Genomic DNA, 16840 nt, shown 5'->3' on the forward strand with positions numbered 1-16840 from the left:
TCTGTTTTATTATTTATCCTTTTTCCTAATGGCTCCTAACATTCTGTTTGCTTTTTTGACTATCACTCTACATTGAGCAGATGTTTTCAGGGAACTATCCACGATGACTCCAAGGTCTTTTTTAAGTGGTAACAACTAATTTAGACTCCATCATTTTGGTATGTATAGTTGGGATTATGTTTTCAAATGTGCGTTACTTTGCATTTATCAATGCATATTGTTGTTGAATTTCATCTGCCACTTCCTTGCCCAGTCATCAGATTTAACGAGATCCCTTTGGAACTCTTCACAGTCTGCATTGGACTTAGAAAATTACTTGGTAGTTATCACCTGCAAGTTTTGCCACCTCACTGTTTACCCCCTTTTCCAGATCATCTATGAATATGTTGAACAGCGTTGGTTCCAATACAGATCCTTGGGGTACCCTCTCTCCATTGTGAAAACTGACCTTCTGTTCCTACCCTTTATTTCCTATCTTACTGATCTATGAGAGGACCTTCTCTCTCATCCCATGACTGCTTACTTTGTTTAAGGACCCTTGGTGTGGGACCTTGTCAAAGGCTTTCTGAAAGTCCAAGTACACTAGATCTAATAGATCGCCCTTTCCCACATTCTTGTTGACTCCCTCAGAGAATTCTAATAGATGGCTGAGTCATGATTTCCCTTTACAAAAGCCTGTTGACACTTTCCCAATGTATCGTATTTATCTATGTGTCTGATAATTCTGTTCTTTACTGTAGCTTCAACTAATTTGCCTGGTACTGAAGTTAGGCTTACAAGTCTGTAATTGCCAGGATCGCTTCTGGAGCCTTTTTAAAAAATAGCTGTTACAATAGCTATCTTGTACAGAGGCTGATTTAAGTGATGTGTGGTATATCATAGTTCTGCAAATGCCTTTACCAGGCATGCAAGCTGCTCCCTGCTGAGGAACAAATGCCCTTCAATATGCATTCTAACTGATGATCATTGTATGGCTCTATTGTTCTGTGTATTTGCTCTGTCTGCTGGGGAGACATAGCAGAACTTAAGACTGAGAAATTCTTCATTTAGTTTTGCATGTTGTAGGGAATGGATGCTTGCCCATGCCCCAGGTATAGCTTTCAAGCTCCTTCCACTCCTGCAGCATTTCTGGGGTGACCATCCTAGTGAATAACTTCACAGCATATCTCAGTGGTCTGCTCCTTGCCTCCTAGTCACGCATTCTCTGCCTCTGCCCCAGTGCAACATCCTAGTGAATCAGGACAGCCTAATGGGGGTTGTTGGGAGGATTACTAGCCCTCTCACCCCTGAAGCCTCCCATAAGCCCCCTTTTAACCTTGCCAACATCACAGAAGTGCCTCCAGCACACAAACAAAACCGCAAAACCAAAGTGGAAACATCATTCTAAACCCACCCCCTCCCTACCCCCCAGTCTTCCTAACAGCATGTTCAGAAATCCCGATATACCCAGCACCCTCTTCACACACAGACCACTTTACCTCACGGTGTCTCGTCCCAGTCCTGGGGGAACCTCCAAAATTGTAAGTCACATAAAGAAAAAACATCATGGCGTGTCTGGAATATAACCAACAAGCAACTGCTTTTTGGGTTTTTCCCCCAGACAGCCACAGGACCTGCAGTGGCCAGACTGTCAAAGACAGAGCTTCTCTGTACTGCAGAAAGGCTGGCCACCTGAGTGGGTGGAAATGGAAGACCCTGGACGAAATGTTTGTAGCACTCATGGTGGAGTTGCAGAGGAAAACTGAACTGTACATCAAGACTTGGAAGAAGAAAGAAATGCAGCTCTCCAGGAAAGTGTGGCTGTGGCCAGGGGAAGCATCACCCTGGCCAAAGAGATCATGGAAAAAGACAAGGAGATGCAGAGGCAACACATGGACACTATCTTGGGCCAGAATGCTCTCCTCTTAAACATGCTCATACTAGGCCAATAGGCCCTGCAGTCCTGTTACTTGGGACTCAGGCATGTCCTTGAGCCCATGGGCAATACTGGCTACTGGGACCAGCAGCAACTCCTCCCCACCGCACCTCTCAGCAGTGTTACCAGAAGCCATCCCCGTTTTGGAATCAACCTTTAGACACCAAGAACGCAGGGGAGTCCAGTAGTGTCCCTGACAGTTTTCAGCTGTGGCATTCAGCCCCAGAGCACATGTGAGGGAAGGCATATACCCAGTTCCAAAAGATCCTTGTAGACCACCATTCATTTATGTCCGAAAATCATAGAATCATAGAATATCAGCATTGGAAGGGACCTCAGGAGGTCATCTAGTCCAACCCCCTGCTCAAAGCAGGACCGATCCCCAATTAAATCATCCCAGCCAGGGCTTTCTCAAGCCTGACCTTAAAAACTTCTAAGGAAGGAGATTCTACCACCTCCCTAGGCAACACATTCCAGTGTTTCACCACCCTCCTAGTGAAAAAGTTTATCCTAATATCCAACCTAAACCTCCCCCACTGCAACTTGAGACCATTACTCCTTGTCCTGTCCTCTTCCACCACTGAGAATAGTCTAGGACCATCCTCTCTGGAACCACCTCTCAGGTAGTTGAAAGCAGCTATCAAATCCCCCCTCATTCTTCTCTTCTGCAGACTAAACAATCCCAGTTCCCTCAGCCTCTCCTCATAAGTCATGTGTTCCAGACCCCTAATCATTTTTGTTGCCCTTCGCTGGACTCTTTCCAATTTATCCACATCCTTCTTGTAGTGTGGGGCCCAAAACTGGACACAGTACTCCAGATGAGGCCTCACCAATGTCGAATAGAGGGGGACGATCACGTCCCTCGATCTGCTGGCAATGCCCCTACTTATACATCCCAAAATGCCATTGGCCTTCTTGGCAACAAGGGCACACTGCTGACTCATATCCAGCTTCTCGTCCACTGTCACCCCTAGGTCCTTTTCCGCAGAACTGCTGCCTAGCCATTCGGTCCCTAGTCTGTAGCGGTGCATTGGGTTCTTCCGTCCTAAGTGCAGGACCCTGCACTTATCCTTATTGAACCTCATCAGATTTCTTTTGGCCCAATCCTCCAATTTGTCTAGGTCCCTCTGTATCCTATCCCTGCCCTCCAGCGTATCTACCACTCCTCCCAGTTTAGTATCATCCACAAATTTGCTGAGAGTGCAATCCATACCATCCTCCAGATCATTTATGAAGATATTGAACAAAACCGGCCCCAGGACCGACCCCTGGGGCACTCCACTTGACACCGGCTGCCAACTAGACATGGAGCCATTGATCACTACACGTTGAGCCCGACAATCTAGCCAACTTTCTACCCACCTTATAGTGCATTCATCCAGCCCGTACTTCTTTCACTTGCTGACAAGAATACTGTGGGAGACGGTGTCAAAAGCTTTGCTAAAGTCAAGATACAATACGTCCACTGCTTTCCCTTCATTCACAGAACCAGTAATCTCATCATAAAAGGCGATTAGATTAGTCAGGCATGACCTTCCCTTGGTGAATCCATGCTGACTGATCACTTTCCTCTCATGTAAGTGCTTCAGGATTGATTCTTTGAGGACCTGCTCCATGATTTTTCCGGGGACTGAAGTGAGGCTGACTGGCCTGTAGTTCCCAGGATCCTCCTTCTTCCCTTTTTTAAAGATTGGCACTACATTAGCCTTTTTCCAGTCATCCGGGACTTCCCCCATTCGCCACGAGTTTTCAAAGATAATGGCCAATGGCTCTGCAATCACAGCCGCCAGTTCCTTTAGCACTCTCGGATGCAACTCGTCTGGCCCCATGGACTTGTGCACATCCAGCTTTTCTAAATAGTCCCTAACCACCGCTTTCTCCACAGAGGGCTGGCCATCTATTCCCCATGTTGTGATGCCCAGCGCAGCAGTCTGGGAGCTGACCTTGTTCGTGAAGACAGAGGCAAAAAAAGCATTCAGTACATTAGCTTTTTCCACATCCTCTGTCACTAGGTTGCCTCCCTCATTCATTAAGGGGCCCACACTTACCTTGGCTTTCTTCTTGTTGCCAACATATCTGAAGAAACCCTTCTTGTTACTCTTAACATCTCTCGCTAGCTGCAGCTCCAGGTGCGATTTGGCCCTCCTAATTTCATTCCTACATGCCCGAGCAATATTTTTATACTCTGCCCTGGTCATATGTCCAACCTTCCACTTCTTGTAAGCTTCTTTTTTATGTTTAAGATCCGCTAGGATTTCACCGTTAAGCCAAGCTGGTCACCTGCCATATTTACTATTCTTTCGACACATCGGGGTGGTTTGTCCCTGTAACCTCAACAGGGATTCCTTGAAATATAGCCAGCAATACAGATCACCGGTGATGATCCACTAGTCCTTGGAGAACCATGGCGAACTATCCCTTTTTCTGTTTCTAAATTCTGTGCCCTGGTGGGGCGAGGGACCAGCAAAGGATAGGCACATGGGTTCCACCAGTTGCTCCAGTGCAGTTGGGAACCCCGTGCATGCAAAGCCATCAATAATCTCCTGAGCACTACTCAACTAGAGAGTACCTTATCAGTGGCATAGCAGACCTGCGTGAGAATGGACCCATGGCGAATTGGTGTGCTACAGACCGGTAGCATTTGGGGATGGCCAGCTTCCAGATGGCAAGGGCGACTGGCTTCTTCACAGAGGTGTGGCACTGCATGATGGTGTGCTGTTGATGCAGCTCCAGAGTCTGTTCTGCACAGATCTCAAAAAGGGTAACTCTCCCTAGCCTGAAGTTCTTTGGCCACGGCTAGTCATCCCAGGCAGGCAGAATGTCCTCTCCCACCAATCCACACTGGTTTCCCAGGCCCATAGACTGTGCTGAGAACTGTGTAACTCATCCAGGAACTGGTCCTCTAGTTCACGCAGGTTGGCAGGGTCCTCTTCCTCCTCATTCTGCTCCTCCCACTCCAGTGTGTTGTGCTGATGCCATAGAATATTCTTCTGCTTGTGGGGCAATTTGGCAACGTGAAATGCCAATTTCATCTGGCTTTAGTGCTATAATGCAGCCCGGGCAGGCTCTGAATATTCACAGTTTTCACCATAGCGGAATGGAGCATTGTTGAGTTAATGCTGACTGAGCAATTCGAAAATAGCACAAGGCTATCAGGAAAGGAAGGATGGGGTGGAGAATGCAGAAATGTAGAATTAAAAAAACAAAAACAAAATAGAACCTACCTGGATTCCCACAGTTCACAGCAAAAACAATCCCAGGATGCATGCTGCTCAGCAGCAAAACAAAGGACCTCTCAAGAAGACTGCACCCTGAGTTTGCAGCAAACTGCTGCAGTGTGTTCACACAATGTGAATTGAAAATGGAATAAGTGTTCCGTGTGCATCCTGTTGGTGCAATTTGCATACTCTGAGTTACCTGATGCACATCAAACAGCTTTGGATTAAACTAGGGACACAACCTAAGATTCCGGAGTACAATTCTGGACCAGTGGTGGCTTTTGCTTCTCCTTTCTGTGGCGGCTGAATTGCGGAGTACGTGGTGCCCTGCTTGTGGTGCTTTCCTCCACGGTTCATTGCTGCTCTAGGAAGTTGAATTGGCTTTATTTCTTCTAAAAGTCTCCTTGTTGGTGACTGGGAATAAGATACGGAGCTTTTCACCTCTACATTACTGGTGTGATGGAGCGCAATCCACTAGCGAGTGAAAATCATCCGTGGTATCGCCTTCTGTGAAGTAAGTTGGTTGGCCTCAGGCCAGTTCCTCATAGCCAGCCGTTGAGTGGCCTATGGAGACTGAATGTCACTGTCTCCTCTAGAGCTGATTTATAGGGTCAAGGCTGAGAAACTCTCCAATTTGAGTGCATGTGGATGGGAATCTTGTCCTGCTTCTACCTATGCTGCACCTACTCAGGAATAAACGGAGCAATTCAGTTTCCAGGGCCATCCAGACAGCAAGGGAAATATAGAAACGCCCATGAGCCCTTGAATAAAATTAATTGTGGGGTTAAGTCAGCAGTATTTCCGTAAACATAGCCAGCAGCATGATCCAGACACAAGGATGAGATGGCATTGATGCCAACTGAATTAGAGCACTTATGGAAGGGCAAGGTTGTGTGTAGCTCTTATGGCTCTGGTGAAAAGGAAGCATGAAAGAGACACTCTGAGAAATGAAAACCTTTTTAATTCGCACGCCGTGGTGGAAGTCTGGCCAGCTGGGCTCTGTTCCACCAAGCTATGAATCCAGTCAGCCTTTTTCTCTTCGGTCTGTGCTGGCCTGTCCCTTCCCACATGCCCTGAGGAGCTACCTGCAATATTCCCCATGCCTCACTGCAGACTTCTCTGGTAGATTATGGAAATAACAAAACTGTACCATGAAAGCCGAGCCCTTTTATGCACCATCTGTTTTCAGTCCCTCCCTCCCCAGCTACATAACTCGTGTGAGACAGCTTTGCTGCCTCTGTGGCCAGGAACCTGGCCTGGCCCATGCCCAAAGGGATCCTTGTGGGCCTTGTGGGGCCCAGCTGAAGCCCAGCTGTGCTTGAGGGGCTATACCTGGCCTGTATCTGGGAATGCCTCGTGGGACGAGGTCTGGGGGCACCCGCTTAGTCTGTTCAGTTGTAAATTTGACTTTCCTTTTTAAGTCAGAAAGCTCTCTGCTTAGCACAGATTCCGGAGAGGACACACTGAGGCTACAGTGTCCTTTACTTTGAATCTTCTGTTCCTGCAAGGGGAGAGCAGTCTTAGGCACTTCACTTCTCCCCAATAAGTTCTGAGTGGCTTGGCCTGTATTGTACTGCTGCATTCTGTTGTGTGGCTTTGTGCTATACTGACTCTGAGAATGTCCTGGTCACCTGTGCAGAAGAGCCCTATCTCTTCCCCCAGCTATCTCTAGTAGGACCAGTCCATGCACAACTCAGAGAGCAGAGAGTATCTCTAGGCAAAATGAGGTAGGAAGGCAGGGAGACCCTCCCGTGTATAAGAATGGGGCTGAAGAAGTGTGAGAACATTGCAGGGTATCAGGAAGGGAGACTGTTAGTGTGCATAAGTGCAAGGGAGGCAGAGAGCAGGTGTAAAGAGGGACCTGGAGGACTCTGTCAGGTGCTGCAGATGTAAGGAGTGTCAAGAGAAGTGTCAAGTGGGAGCGGGTGTCTGGGTGTCAGGCAGATGGATAAGTGTGAGGGGTCTATCAGGCAGGGATAGTTATAAGCATGCAAAGTCTCAGGGCTCCTTAGAAGCAGGCTATTAACTGAGATGATCTGTTTTTATTTCCTCAGAGCTCTTGTCTATGCCAGCCGTAAAACGATTTTCTGTGTCGTTTGCAAAGCATCCGACTAATGGTACGTTTGCTTCCTTGATTTGACGTTTCCTCATGCTTCTAACCTCATCCTCACGTTCTGTTCTCTCTGCACGTCATTCTGTGTACCCCTCCCTTCAGCCTTCTCATGTTCCTCTGCGCGTCTGTGTATCTGGTGTCAAACTGTTCCACCGTTTTCCCAGTTGTCTCATTATGACTAACCTGCTCACTTTGTGTTACTGTCTGTGAGGGGCCCAGGCCTGGGCAGGCTGTTAGAATCCTGGCAGCCTGTTTATTCCAGAGGTGTTTGCACCCCGACTGACCAACCAAATGTGAGCAAACAAGAATTGGATCCTTTAGCAGCCTCAAATTCTGTAATGGCGTCAGCGTCTCCTCCATGCTCACTCTCTCCATCTCACTGATGGTGTGGGAGGCATAGCCGTGCAAACCCTGGAGCACAATCTGCCTTGACAGTCTGTATCCTGAGAGAAGCAATGACTGGCTCTCTAGTCTGCTGTGCATGGCAGCGGAGGAAGAGCGAGGGCAGCTCTGGGGTTAGATGGCGTTAATAAGTGAGGCAAAGGCAGCCTCCAGCTGGTGGCCGTGGAAAATGCAATCTACTGAGGTGAGAGAGGATAAAACAGCAAGGATCCCTAGCATTTCCTCTAGCCAAGCTGCCCCTCAGCACAGTGGCCTTGGTAGCTCTGATTCTCTCCTGGTTTCCCACCTGCACAGTGTCGCTTGCAATGCTAGTCCCTCTCATGTTCCCCCCCCTCCCCGCACCCCAATCTCTCTTCATCCCCCACCCAACATGATGGCATTGGTAGGGCTGGTCTCACCTTTTCACATGCACCCTCCCCCCAAGCATCATGTCATTGGAGAATTCACTTTTAATCACACAAACAAATATGGTCGCAAAGGAAGGTTGTGGAATGTTCATTGACATTCAAAAGGGCAGCGCCTTTCTCCTTTGCTGTGGGAAATCTTCCCCACTGAACCCACGAAACTCAGAGACTGGGCTCCATATTTGTTCCCCTCTTCTTAGCCAGGAGGGAGGGCAGCTGCAGTACAGTCTGCTTTGCTCTCCCCACCCTAACAGCAAGGAATAGGGGAAGAGCGGCTGTGCTCCTTGTGTGCTCCAACTCCCCTGCTCTGTGTAGCTCCTAACCTGATGTTGGTTCTCCTGGTCTGTCAAATGGCTCATAAGTATTTGCTCTCTAAGCCTTGAACAGAAATGTTCAGAAAAATTTTGTTTTACAGCTAACATTCCTACCCATTCCTCATGGATAGGGAGTGGCTGGGACTGGAGCAGGTTATTAAGAGTCATAAGTAGAAGTACTTGTCTCTTCTCAACCTGAATGCTGGTGCTCAGTAAACGCTCTGTGATCTAGAAGATGAGTCTAAGAACAGAAAAGAACCATCATAAAGCACAAAGCTAGGGTCTGGCTAGTTTCTGAAGGGTATGTCTGCACAGCCAAAGGTCTGCATGGGCTAGCCTGCCTGCACTGGCTGGATTTGCGCTGGTTCAGGTTACAAGAACAGGGAAGACAGGGCAGCGTGGGCTTCAGCATGGATAGTTCAAGCCTGACACAGACCCTGAGTAATGCTCGGCAAACTAGTGCACTTTGAATGCTGCGCTATGCGTCTTCGCTGCTGCTGTTACCCACACTAGTGGGATTCATGCTAGCTCAGGTAGCTTAGCCTGTGTACAGCTTCTGGTGCATAGACATACTGAGTCTCCAAGCAGGTCAGACCGTGGGAGAAATTACCAGGTGGACTTGATCTCATTCTGTGCAAAGGGAGCAGCTGCATGGCTCATTCCAGCATCTTTCTGAAAATAGTTTGGTAAGCACATGTGGAAGCCAAGCTCTTCCTTTATGGAGCAGCCTTCCGTAGGCCACCCCCCACTATAACAGCAGCCTGATGCCCATAGAGAGATTATAGAGGGAAATAGGGCACCCGCAGTGTGTGTGTTGGGAAAAAAAGTGCACAGAGCATAGGGCTCTTTAATCCGTCAGACAGAAACAACATGAGATCCAATGGCTGGGAGGTGGAGCCAGACAAATTTTTAAAAAACTTTCTACAAATACATTAGAAGCAGAGGAAAACTAAGGACAAAGTAGGCCCGTTACTCAATGAGGGGGGAAAGACAATAGCAGAAAATGTGGAAATGGCAGAGGTGCTTAATGACTTCTTTGTTTCGGTTTTCACCAAGAACGTTGGTGGCAATGGGATGTCTAAAATAGTGAATGCCAGTGAAAATAAAATAGGATCAGAGTCTAAAATTGGAAAAGAACAGGTCAAAAATTACTTAGACAAGTTAGATGTCTTCAAATCACCAGGGCCTGATGAAATGCATCCTAGAATATTCAAGGAGCTGACTGAGGAGATATCTGAGCCATTAGCGATTATCTTTGAAAAGTCATGGAAGAAGGGAGAGATTCCAGAAGACAGGAAAAGGGCAAATATAGTACCCATCCTTAAAAAGGGAAATAAGGAAAACCCAGGGAATTACAGACCAGTCATCTTAACTTCTGTATCTGGAAAGATAATGGAGCAAATAATTAAGCAATCAGTGGGCTTAAATTGCAGCAAGGGTTAGGGTTGGACATTAGGAAAAACTTCCTAACTGCCAAAGTGGTTAAGCACTGGAATAAATGGCCTGGGGAGGTAGTGGAATCTCCATCATTGGGGATTTTTAAGAGCAGGTTGGACAAACACCTGTCAGGGATGGTCTAGATAATACTTAGTCCTGCCTTGAGTGCGGGGGACTGTACTGGAATGCGTTACCTAGGGAGGTGGTGGAATCTCCTTCCTTAGGAGATTTTAAGGTCAGGCTTGACAAAGCCTCGGCTGGGATGATTTAGTTGGGGATTGGCCCTGCTTTGAGCAGGGGATTGGACTAGATGACCTCCTGAGGTCCCTTCCAACCCTGATATTATATGACTAGATGACCTCTTGAGGTCCCTTCCAGTTCTATGATTGTTCAATGCAGACTAGAAATCAGGTGCACATTTTTAACAGTGAGGGTAATTAACCACTGGAACAACTTACCTAGGGACACGATGCATTCCCTGTCTAAATCCAGACTGGAAGTCTCAATTGAAAAGATCTGCTGTAGCTCGACCGCAAGCGATGGGCTTGATGCAGGAACCACTGGGTGAAATTATCTGCCCTGGGCCAGAGGCTGGACTAGATAATCATAATAGACCATTCTGGCCTTAAAATCTGTGACTCCAGGAGGAACTGGGCACCAATATCATGAATCCCACAGTGTGGGAAGGAATTTGGTCGTCTTTCCACACTGCCTTGAGGATGACAGTACAATTCTATGGAGTGGGGCTGATACGTTTCCCAGTGTTTCTTGGCACTCTCATAGTCTTGGAGAAAGATCTTGGAGTCATCGTGGATAGTTCTCTGAAGACGTCCACGCAGTGTGCAGCGGCAGTCAAAAAAGCAAACGGGAGGTTAGGAATCATTAAAAAAGGGATAGAGAATAAGACAGAGAATATCTTATTGCCCTTATATAAATCCATGGTACACCCACATCTTGAATACTGTGTACAGATGTGGTCCCCTCATCTCAAAAAAGATATACTGGCATTAGAAAAGGGCAACTAAAATGATTAGGGGTTTGGAACGGGTCCCATATGAGGAGAGATTAAAGAGGCTAGGACTTTTCAGCTTGGAAAAGAGGAGACTAAGGGGGGATATGATAGAGGTCTATAAAATCATGAGTGGTATGGAGAAAGTGAATAAGAAAAAGTTATTTACTTGTTCCCATAATATAAGAACTAGGGGCCACCAAATTAAATTAATGGGTTGCAGGTTTAAAACAAATAAAAGGAAGTTCTTCTTCATTCAGCACAGAGTCAACCTGTGGAACTCCTTGCCTGAGGAGTTTGTGAAGGCTAGGACTATTACAGCATTTAAAAGAGAACTGGATAAATTCATGGTGGTTAAGTCCATTAATGGCTATTAGCCAGGATGGGTAAGGAATGGTGTCCCTAGCCCCTGTTTGTCAGAGGGTGGAGATCACTTGATCATTACCTATTAGGTTCACCCCCTCTGGGGCACCTGGCATTGGCCGCTGTCGGTAGACAGGATACTGGGTGGTTGGACCTTTGGTTTGACCCAGTATGGCCATTCTTATGTTCTTACGGGGGCTGTAAATAACTTGTGCCCCTCTGCATTTTCAGAACCTCCAGGTGATCTGTTCTCAGCTAATTTCTCAGCCTCCCTGCTGGCTATTTTCCACCCTTGCTATGCTCTCCAAGCCATACATTTTTCTTCCCCATACACAGTGCTCAGGATTCTGGCACTAAAGGCTGTATCTGGATTTCTTGGTTCAGTGGGAGAAGGGCCAGGCCTGGGGCTACCTTTCTTGTTTTGTAGCCCAGCCTGGATCTTAATTACACACAAGCTAAAAATGTGTTCCTGGGGTTTGTTCATTTTAAAAAAACTAAAATCTTGGAAAGTAACAACCTAAATGTAAACGAGCTCTTCAATGGGATTGTACCCTGGGGGCTGAAGGTTCAGCGTATTGGGTGGTGAGGAGAGTGCTCTTCCTACTCTTTGGGGCTGGGGGTTCAGCACATGGCCTTTTCCCCACCTGTCTCCATTTTCTCATTTCTCAGCTACCCTCTCTCTCTCTCTCTCTCTCGCCTTCTGTGGTTCCCTTCTTCTGTAGATGTGCTTGAACACCACCGTGTTGCCCAGCTGCTGTGCCGTTTTTCCTCTGATTATGCCATGAGACGGAATATCTCCTTGGATGCCACTCTGGCCCACCACCTACATCAGTGTTCCTACCACCTGCGTCTCTTCAGGAGCTGGCTGATCTCAGGCCAGGATGACTTGGAGTGCCTCTACGGTACTGCACGCTGCAGCTGCCTTAAGCCCACGCTCTTGTAGCTGAGCGGGGGGTGCTGTCTGCTTGAGAATGCAATGTATGCTGTGCTTTCTAAACTAGGGAAAGCATTTCCCTCTCTGCCTCTCTGAGAGCCTCGGGTTGGTGCTGCAGTGAGGCATGTGGGTGGTTGCATCAGGGCAGTTTTGGAGCCTGAGGAAGGTACTTTCCGTGTAGGGCTAATAACTTCTGTGTAGCTGTTAACTTTGTGCTCTTTGTCCTTGGCAATTGCACAGTGCCTCCTTCCTCTAGTCAGAGTGGGTACTTGTGCTTCTCTTGTGAGCCATGGCCAATGTGGATTGGGGTGCTTTCATCTGTCTGAGACACTGCTCCAGCAGCTTGATGGACTGCTGATATAACACTCTTTCTCCCCATGCCCAATCCCCAGAGAAGTGTAATCCCCATGTCCCTTCAGTTTAATAAAGGAGGTGAGATGGATGACTGCTGTATGGAGAAGGATGGAGAATCAGGAGACATAGCATAAGAATGACCGAGCAGCCTGAAACCCATGAGATAAACCTGTTGCTTTTTCGAGTAGTGCGCCTATGGGTGCTCAGTGTCAGGATGTGCGTGCAGCTGTGCACTCTGGATTGGAGACATTTTGTCAGCTGTGTCTGTGAGTTTGTGCAAGAGCCTTAGGCACCCTCATGCTCCACTACGAGGGCATATAGGGAGGGGTGGACCCGCTGCCATTCCCGGTTCCTTCTCAGTTGCTTGCAGTTTGAAACCGAGCATCACGGTGTTTGCTAGCTGGCGTCAAGGCTGGCTACGCCTCTTGTGAAAATTTTCTTTTTCTTAGTATTTTTTTCTTTATTTTAGTTTAGCACAATTTGTGCTTTTTAATAGGTTCCCCTCCCTTCCTCCTTTTTGCCCAGTTCAGGCCTTTGAACCATGGGCTCAAGTGTGGGTTATGCCCAGGCCCTTGGGCTTCAAACCTGCCAGACATGCCATAAATCTTTCCCTCACAACAGTGGACATTTAAGCTGCCTCAGGGAGTCTCACGTCCCTTCCAAATGTCCAATCTGCTCAGGGTTTAAGAGTAGATCTAAGAAATTGAGAGAACAGGCTCAAACTCCTGTTAATGGAGCATTTGCTGAGACCCACAGGATCTGAGTCATCCCCCTATATGTCAGATGCTCAGAGAGCTCCAGTAACCCATCTCTTCTGTGACAGTAAGCAAAGACCTGGGGGCCCTTCAGAACTATCTAAACCATTGAAGAAGAGAACGTCGCCTTTCCCAGAATAGGAGAAGAGAAAGGGAAAGTCAACCTCTCAGTCTGGGTCTCAGGAGATGTTGTCCCCCATTACAGGTACCTCTGAGGCTTCCATCCCCTTTGGAACTGAGATCACAGCACTCGCTAAGGTCACTATGCTGCATATCAAGAAACCGTCTGGTAAATTACCTGAAGGGGTACTTACATTGCCACTGGACTCCGTGCCTCCAAGATGTAAGCACTCCAGAGCTAAGCCAAAATCATTGTCTGTACTGCCTCTGGCAATCAGACATAAAGGATGTGCTGACTGTACTTTAGTACCATCTCAGTAACAACAGATGTAGTAAGAGGCCCTGAAACATAAACCCTTGTATCAGAGGCCTGGTCTGAGACCTAAAGCCTGAACCAAAGTACTTCCAGGCATTGCTAAGCAAAGCTGGTTTGTGAGCCAGAGGCAGGCCCTAATTGCAGAACTTGGCAAGAAAAGGACTCCTAGAAAGCACGCGCTAATGATATAAGTGGTAATAAGAGGAACGTGTGCCAAGATGGCACCTGGACATCCCGGTACAAGGACACTTCACAGAGATAACAAGGAACAGCCAGGTGCATCCCAAAGACAGGGTCAAAAGGACAGCATGATGGACAGATGTGTTTGTTTGAACCAACATGATCAAAGGGGGAGACAGCACCCTAATGAGTCAAGGGTCTGTACCTCAATACGTCAGTAGGGGTGAGTAATCTGTCCTGCAACTGTATAAAAATAGGTCTGGGAGCGCATATCTTTGTCCAGCCTAGGGGGCAGAGTGTCCTGCCACTGACTGAGCTGTGTCCATTGTCTATAGGAAACTATTACTGTGCTTTGTTTGACAATAAACCTGGCCAGGTGCCTTCGTACCTTACTAGAGTCCGTGGTCTTTGGGGGTTCTCTCGGGGTCTGCTGTGTCGGCTATCTGTGCAGAGCTGGGGCAGCACACAGAGGGAACATGCACGCAGCCAACTGTTATTGAACCAGAGCAGAGCACCTCACCGGTGGCTATTGACACCACCAGATAGTCTGACTCCCAATGTTTCCTACCTCGGGTCCCCAGTACCATCCAATCTTTTGATCCATGTGGACCTTTGGATCCTGGAGTACCCTGAGTCACCTCTGCTGAGGGGTACTGAAAGACACTCCCCACTGGTGTACGGCCTCATCTGCTGGAGTCTGCATTTCCTCCACCACTGTCTTCAACCATGTCTCATCCTCCAGTGCCATCACAGCCTCCAGTCCTCCCTTGAGGGTACACAGACATACTTCTCTCAGTTACTGACTTGACACTGTCTGGTACCTTCATATCAACAGCTTCCAGTATTGATGCAATTACAGGCCCCTTTTTGGGCCCTGGTATTGACTCAACCACCAGTACCGACACCATTTGCCCCTCCAATTGAAACAGAAAATGACACATCTAATTTTGAAGTGTCATAAAGCATTCCTCTTTTCAACCTCCTTCACTCAGAGTACCTCCTGATCATGAAATTCCTATCCAGGCGATACCTCTGAACCCTGGCAAGGACAACAGTGGGATCCTGTCCCTTACAACCACCACAGTAGGCTTATTGGAGCACTGGAGCCCCTTATGGTGACCAGTTCTACAGGGTCCCATCTCGTAGGAGGGCACATCAAGAGCAGCAGCTAGCACCCTTGGATCCTTCCACACAGCAGGATCTTACAGGGAAGCAAGAGCAACCTATGGAAGAAGAATCTTTGCCTTCCCATACATCCTTCTGCTCCCCAGACAAGGCTCATGCCCCCCTCACCATCTTATACTGACGTTTCAGGAATTTCAGGATCTTATGAAGCATGTAGTGTAGACCCTATATATTCCATTGGAGGAGATACAGGAACCTCAAACACTCCTTGATGGACATCCTTCACACATTTCCTCGGGGCAAAATTGCCTTTCCCATTAATGCTGCTCCACTGGCCCCTGCACATTCTGTGTGGCAAATCCCAGCTACTATACTGCCTACATAAAAGCCGACAGACAAAAAGTGCTACCTCCCTCCCGAAGGATCAGAATATTTCTTTTCCATCCTACACTCAACTCCCTGGTCGTGGCAGCAGTCAACAAATGGAACAGACAACATCTGTTCCATTCTACTTTGTCTGATAAAGAACAAAAAAGACTGGACCTTCTGGGTATGAAAAAGCTACCCTTCAGCCACACTGCAGTTCAGAGCAGTCAGTTACCAAGCCCTGATACCAAAACACAATTTCATGAATTCTTCCCAATTTTCATCCTTTTGTTGACCACTTGCTACAGGATCAGAGGGAACAACTTCAAGCCCTTATAACAGCCTCACTAGAACCTACTGACGCAGTTGCTCATTCCCTGGCTACCGCAATAGTCATGTGCAGAGCTTTGTGGCTGCAGTCCTCTGGTCTGTGTTGGGAGGTACAAAATACCCTCAAACCTTCCCTTTGAGGGACCCATGTTGTTCAGTGATGCCGTGGATGGGTCCGTTCACTCTAAGGACTTTAGGCCATGCTACAATCTCTGGGCGTCTATACACCTATGACAAAGAGAAAGTACAGTAGGTTGCAGGTGGCTCAGTGGTCAAACCCAGTCCACTGCCAGCCCACAAGAACTGCTGAGCCCCCAAGGAAGAAGCTCAGGTTCTCTGAGAGGACAGTCCTCTATTGTGACCTCCCAATTGGCAACATCTTCAAAACGACCATTTTGACCTGGTGGTCTTGGGTCATGAACTCTCTCTCCTGCTCCAGATTTTACACTCCATCTATCCCACCTCCTCCCCTATGGGGACCGTCTCACCCATTTCCTTCCTTCCTGGGAGCCCATCACCTCAGACAGATGGATCCTACAAGTGATATCTACAGGTTACTCCATCCAGCCACACTCCCTCCCTCTTCAGGGACTCCTCTGATGGGAGTCTCTTGAGGCAGGAGATACAATCCTCCTAACACTGGAGGCAGTTGAACCCGTCCCACTGGTCTTTGTCTGGAAAGGATTTTATTTCAGGTACTTCCTGGTCCCAAAGAAAAATGGGGGATGGAGACCGGTTCTGGACCCAAGGACACTAAACACCTTTGTCTATGCTCAGCAGTTCAGAATGGTAACCTTAGTAGTGATGATTCCTCTCTGGAGTCAGGTTTTGTATTTGGTTTGTCTCCCTAAGTCTCCAAGATGCTTATTTCTATATAGCTATACATCCTTCACACAGGCATTTCCTACGCTTTAGGATGGGCAGAGACCACTAGCAGTGTCGTGTCCTACCTTTTTGGCCTTTCCACTGCTCCAAGGGTCTTATCAAAGTTGTGTTGACCACCACAGCCCTTCTTCATCAGATGGGAATAATCTTTTTTTCTCTTTGTGGATGATTGGCTCCTGAAGGGTCAGTCATTCCTCGAAGCAGACTGCAACCAGCAAGGCCTTATCTCTGTTCCAGTCACTGGTCCTCCACTTCACTCTGACACCCACCCCATGAATAGACTTTGTGGGAGCTACTCTG

The 16840-nt window shown here is 47.7% G+C and overlaps 1 protein-coding gene across 9 annotated transcripts in view; it reads left to right on the forward strand.

Moving 5' to 3' along the window:
• Positions 1–16840, forward strand: part of PPIP5K1 (diphosphoinositol pentakisphosphate kinase 1) — a 141020-nt gene that overhangs the window by 93459 nt on the left and 30721 nt on the right. For 5 of the 9 annotated variants that reach the window (XM_048866592.2, XM_075133295.1, XM_048866591.2 and 2 more), the window contains 2 exons: positions 7188–7250; positions 11898–12077. The exons of 2 other annotated variants lie outside the window; for them this stretch is intronic. In XM_048866592.2, coding sequence (XP_048722549.2) covers positions 7188–7250; positions 11898–12077 — 243 coding nt within the window. The remainder of the gene's footprint in view (positions 1–7187; positions 7251–11897; positions 12078–16840) is intronic. 2 more of the 9 variants (XM_048866593.2, XM_048866595.2) reach the window with 1 other exon arrangement.

The sequence above is a fragment of the Caretta caretta genome, chromosome 10 (genome assembly GCF_965140235.1).
Source record: "Caretta caretta isolate rCarCar2 chromosome 10, rCarCar1.hap1, whole genome shotgun sequence".
Taxonomy (NCBI): domain Eukaryota; kingdom Metazoa; phylum Chordata; order Testudines; family Cheloniidae; genus Caretta; species Caretta caretta.